The following is a 5556-nucleotide window of genomic DNA, read 5'->3' as shown; positions in this document are numbered from 1 at the left end:
TGTGTGTGTGTGTGTGTGTGTGTGTGTGTGTGTGTGTTCTGGGTCACTGTGATATGCTGTAGTATCAGTGTATTGTGTAAATAAGTCTCTTCTGTCCCTCTGTCCAGCCTGTGTTTGCGTATGTGACTCAGGAGAAGTACGGGGACAACGGCTGGAACATCTATAAACCCATAGAGGAGTTCAGACGCCAGGTGAGGCCCCCACCACCTTCTCCATAGTCACATGGTCCGGTCAGCACCCTGGAAAATTGCCTGATGTGCCCGTTGTGCAGTGTTTAAATGAAACTAAACATTATTTATTTACATGTAATAATCAGAGCGTTGGTAATAATCAGTTAGGAAGCAGGCTGTTCTGTGTGTTTATTGATCTCCACACACACACACACACACACACACACACACACACACACACAGCTCTGTCCATGGTTCTGAAACAACACACAACATATTCTGTTTAACAGCACACGGCTTTGCTTTAACACCAATCAGCTGGTGTGGGTGTGTGTGGGTGTGTGTGTGGGTGTGTGGGTTTGCTTTACTGTATTCATGGAGTTTGAAAACCAGGAGCCCACCATATTTGTAGGGTCTGACAGCCGTGTAGAGCCAGAACTGCTGGACCCCACAGGTTTAAATGACCTGGTTTTAGCCACTCATTTGTGATTGTGTGTGTGTGTGTGTGTGTGTGTGTGTGTGTGTGTGTGTGTGTGTGTGTGTGTGTGTGTGCGTCAGCGTGTGTGTGTGTGTGTTGTTATTTACAAAGACAAGGAGGGTGATATAATCACGTAACATGATGGCATACACTACCAGTGTGACAAAACAACTGACAGCTTTTGTTATTGTTACAATAATGTGAGTCATTGAGAGGAAGAGAGAAAAGAAGATGAAACAGGAAAGAAAAACACGTTTTCTATTCTTTTTTCCTTCTCCCCTCCCCTTCTTCAGGTCTAGGTAGGAAACAGAAGACAGGTACTTGGGGTAACAGGGTGGGGGAAGCACGCATTATTGGGGAGGTGGAATCAGTTTACTTATGATCCAGTGACATATGTGGTTTCGCAAGCGTTTGGTTATATGCAGAGAATGCCAACATGAAACTATTGTGGGGCAAATTCATTTTAATATTGATTTAATACTACTAATAATAATAAGAGAATGATACATTTAATACATAAATGAGAACGAGGCCAGCTGTCGATGGCTCTATTGACACGATGATGATGATGATGATGATGCTGATGCTGATGATTATTGTCTCTTGTAGGGTCTCCCTAACAACAAGTGGCGTATCACATTCATCAATAAGAGCTACGAGCTGTGTGACACCTACCCCACTGTGCTGGCTGTGCCCTTTAAGAGTAAAGAGGAGGACCTGAGGAGAGTGGCCACCTTCAGGTCCAGAGGACGCATACCGGTGAGCTCCACGCCGGTCTACGGAAAACTGAATCATGTTGTGACTAAAGAAGGTTTAAATCAAGGTCCACTTACTAGCTTTTATATGAAGTCTTCTGGCTCAGGGGAATAACGTATATCAGGTTTGGATTCACAGACAAAACGTGTAAATTATAAACTCTCTGAAATACTGAAATAGTGAAATGAAAGGAGCAGAAGTAAAACTGGGAGTCAACCTGTGTGTAGCAGTTTGCGTTTCTTGTTTTGTTGTTTGAAACTCAGTCATGTGACCTGTCCTCACCTGACCTAGAAACAGAACTACGACAGTTTCTATTCGCATATTTGTAAACTCAGATATTTAGTTTCAGTCCGTCAGGTGAGAGTCTGTCCTGTCACCGTTTCAAACTCAGTATGTTGATGACTGTTTCTTCTTCAGCCTGTAAACGAACCCCACGTCCTTCAGCAGGATTAACAGACCAGGGACTGACTCTAACGAGTGTTTGAGCTGGTCCACAGGTTAGACCCAGTGTTTGATCAGAGAGGTTCTATAGAAACTAGTGATTCAAACTGATTCACTGATGCTCTTGAACTGAAACCTGCCCGACATAAGTAAAGAGAAGTACGCTTTACAATCACAACTGTTTCCGTTATAGCTTCCCGACAGTGACTCCATGTCCCACAATGCTCACTGGTATCTGTACATGTTCCCTCTGTCTCTGCGCCTCAGGTTCTGTCGTGGATCCACAGGGAGAACCAGGCCGTGATCGTCCGCTGCAGTCAGCCTCTGGTCGGCATGTCCGGGAAGAGGAACAAGGACGACGAGCGCTACCTGGACCTGATCAGGGAGGCCAACGACACCACCAAGCTCACCATCTTCGACGCCAGGCCCAACGTTAACGCCGTGGCCAACAAGGTCAGAGGGGACAGGAAGTCAGGGGTTAGAGGAGGGGGCGCAGCAGCCGTCAGCCTCCCTCTGCAGCAGGACTCAGTGATGACAGTTGTTGAGAGTTGTTGTTGTTGCCTTTATTGTTGATCTCGTCCCACGTGTGATTCCCAGGCGACCGGAGGAGGCTACGAAGGCGACGAGTACCAGAACGCAGAGCTGATCTTCCTGGACATCCAGAACATCCACGTCATGAGGGAGTCCCTGAAGAAGCTCAAAGACATCGTCTACCCCAACGTGGAGGAGTCCCACTGGCTGTCCAGTCTAGAGTCCACACACTGGCTAGAACATGTCAAGGTCAGAGGAGGAGTTCGCACATAGATGAATGAACAGTTTCCATGTATAAACACTTGCTTAAGATGTTTATGTTATCTTTATGTGTTCTCGTGCATCGTGTGTGTGTGTGTGTGTGCAGCTGGTGCTGTCAGGAGCCATCCAGGTAGCAGACAAGGTTTCCAGTGGGAACTCTGTGGTGGTTCACTGCAGCGACGGCTGGGACAGAACCGCTCAGCTCACCTCTCTGGCCATGCTGATGCTGGACAGTCACTACCGCACACTCAGAGGCTTCCAGGTCAGTTATAAGAGCAACTTATGATACAATATGTTGTTGAGGTGCTGGATTCAAACCAGCTGAGGAAGCACAAAGCTGCAGCGGTTTTACTTCTAGAATAAAGCTTCAGTGAAATGACAGAAAATGAAGATTAAAATGAAACCTGATGTGATGAACATTTGTTGTAGGTGCTGATAGAGAAGGAGTGGATCAGCTTTGGACACAAATTTGCCTCAGTAAGCAACAATTTTACAGCTGATATTATATTCACTGCTGTTCAGTGTACAGGAAATGACTCAGTTCACTGAATTTTTTGTGTGTGTGTCTGCGCGTGTGTGTGTGTGTGTGTGTGTGTGTGTAGAGGATAGGTCATGGGGACAAGAACCACGCAGACCAGGACAGATCACCCATCTTTGTTCAGTTCATAGACTGTGTTTGGCAGATGACTAAACAGGTGAGTTCAGCTCCAGGGAGTGTCACAGGCATTTAAACACTGCCTCTCCATGCCCTGCTCTCTCTCTCTCTCTCTCTCTCTCTCTCTCTCTCTCTCTCTCTCACACTGGAAACACTGGAAGTTTAATGGCAGCAGTTCGCTTTACCATGTCTCATCTCAACTAGTGTGACTCATTGGATGTAGGTTGTCCCAGGAGGTGCTCTCCTCCCTCCCTGCTTCCCCTGCCCGTTACTGTTTTCAAAATCTCCTTCACTACAGGAACCCACATCAACCTCAGAGCTGCAGCCGAGACGCTGCACATTTAGTTTAGATGAAGATGTGTCGACACACGTCTTGACTGTTTTTGAGGCGTTTTTCTTTCTGGGGAATCAGACATTTTAATGACGGTGCAAATGTTCCACCGAAACAACCCCGCCCAGCCACCCACCCACCCCCCCCTGTGACGCCCACGGGGCTCCGTTGTGCATCCTGGGCTCAGTACGGCCCAAGATGACTGAGATTGGTTTACAGAGTGTTTTTCCCCCTGTAGCAGAACGGTCTGCGAGACTACCTCTGAATGAACTGCCCACCTGTTCACCATGTGCTCTGCACTAGGTGCCAAAATACCACAGAGAAAGAGTCAGGTTCAGGAAAATACCAAACTGTGAGGGAGCTGCTGGAACCGGTTGTTGTGCTTCTACAAAGATAGGACCCTGAGTGGGAAGATTTCATTACCAGATGTCACTATTTGATGCTGCAGCTTCATACTGTCCCTGATTTTCCTGCGGCGCCCTCTAGACTCACTGTTGACATTTTCAAACTCAGCTGTGCCTGAATGTTGTCGCAGGTCTTTTTGGTGCTGTAACAAAAACAGAATATCAGTCTTACAGAGTGTTGTCTGATCTGAGATGAGGCCGTCTGTGAACTGTCCTGCTGCTGAGTCCAACCCTCATGTCACTGCTTTGCTTACTGTACATTGTACCTTTGCATGTGACTAATAAAACTGAAACACCTGAAACATCAAATACAATAATATATATTATAAAAAAATTAAAAAAAAACACCTGAACACCCCCGTGATAATATCGTGATATTCAAGCTGGACTGTTTTTTTTACAAGTACAGTTTTGGATATTGGGTGACTCAGTGGTTAGGGTGCAGACCACGTGAGTGCAGACGCTCTAAGCAGCGACTCCCCGGTGTGACTCCCAGCCCAGCAGACTCTTTGCTGCATGTCGTTCCCCTTCTCTCTGTCCCTCGATTTCCCGTCTCTACACTGTCTTGTTGATGAAATGCACCAAAAAATAACAACATTTTTTGGGATATTGACTTACTAAGTCTACTACCTGGTGAACTCTTGTCTCCTCTCAGTTTCCTACAGCCTTTGAGTTTAACGAGCGCCTCCTGCTGACAATCCTGGATCACCTCTACAGCTGCCGCTTCGGGACTTTCCTCTACAACTGTGAGAGCGCCCGAGACCAGCACGTAAGCCCACCTGGACCTTTAACACCTGTCCTTCTACATACACACAGCAGACTGCACTGTATTCCTCTGCACATGTTTGACGCCCCCCCCCCCCCCTCTGTCTGTGGTCAGGAGGTGAGGTCAAAGACCGTGTCTCTGTGGTCTCTGGTCAACGGTAAGATGGACATTTATCTAAACCCCTTCTACACCCCCGAGTCCGGCAGAGTCCTGTACCCCGTCGCCAGCATGCGTCACCTCGAGCTTTGGGTCACATACTACATCCGCTGGAACCCGCGCATCCGACAGCAGGTAGGAGACCCGCAGTGCTTGTTATAATGTACCCTCAGGGGCACAGAAGCCCCCTCCTCGCTGTGTGTCAGCTGCTTTGTAAGAAGTATATACACAGACCAGCAGGTGCTTTCTATGTCTGTCACCTGTGCCTTACCTGTTCCTATCTTTGGCAGTATTTACCTTTTATAAATGTGAGATTAATCTGGCTAAAACTAAGAACATGATAATTCCAAATTTTAAGTCATTTTTTTTTAATTAATAAGCAATTAAGCAGGCATCACAAATTATTCACAGTAAATACAGTTAATACAGTAAGAGTGTGTGTGTGTGTGTGTGTGTGTGTGTGTGTGTGTGTGTGTGTGTGTGTCTCTACAGCAGCAGAGCCCGGTGGAGCAGCGCTACAAGGAGCTGCTGGCCCTCAGAGACGAGTACTTGAAGAAGCTGGAGGAGCTGCAGCTCTCTGACTCCTCCCCCTCCTCCCGCCTGCCTA

General features: G+C 47.1%; 1 protein-coding gene across 1 annotated transcript in view; it reads left to right on the top strand.

The window, feature by feature from the left end:
• Positions 1–5556, top strand: part of mtm1 (myotubularin 1) — a 23970-nt gene that overhangs the window by 11798 nt on the left and 6616 nt on the right. The window contains 10 exon segments of the mRNA XM_087178691.1: positions 108–191; positions 1258–1407; positions 2113–2298; positions 2443–2625; positions 2744–2899; positions 3067–3114; positions 3240–3332; positions 4683–4796; positions 4908–5084; positions 5442–5555. Of these exon segments, the coding sequence (XP_087034817.1) occupies positions 108–191; positions 1258–1407; positions 2113–2298; positions 2443–2625; positions 2744–2899; positions 3067–3114; positions 3240–3332; positions 4683–4796; positions 4908–5084; positions 5442–5555 (1305 nt within the window).

Source organism: Seriola lalandi, unplaced genomic scaffold, assembly GCF_002814215.2.
Source record: "Seriola lalandi dorsalis isolate HSWRI2012SDOR001 ecotype SW California unplaced genomic scaffold, Sedor1 jcf7180002054694, whole genome shotgun sequence".
NCBI classification, from domain to species: domain Eukaryota; kingdom Metazoa; phylum Chordata; class Actinopteri; order Carangiformes; family Carangidae; genus Seriola; species Seriola lalandi.
This window is presented reverse-complemented; position numbering and strand designations above follow the sequence as displayed.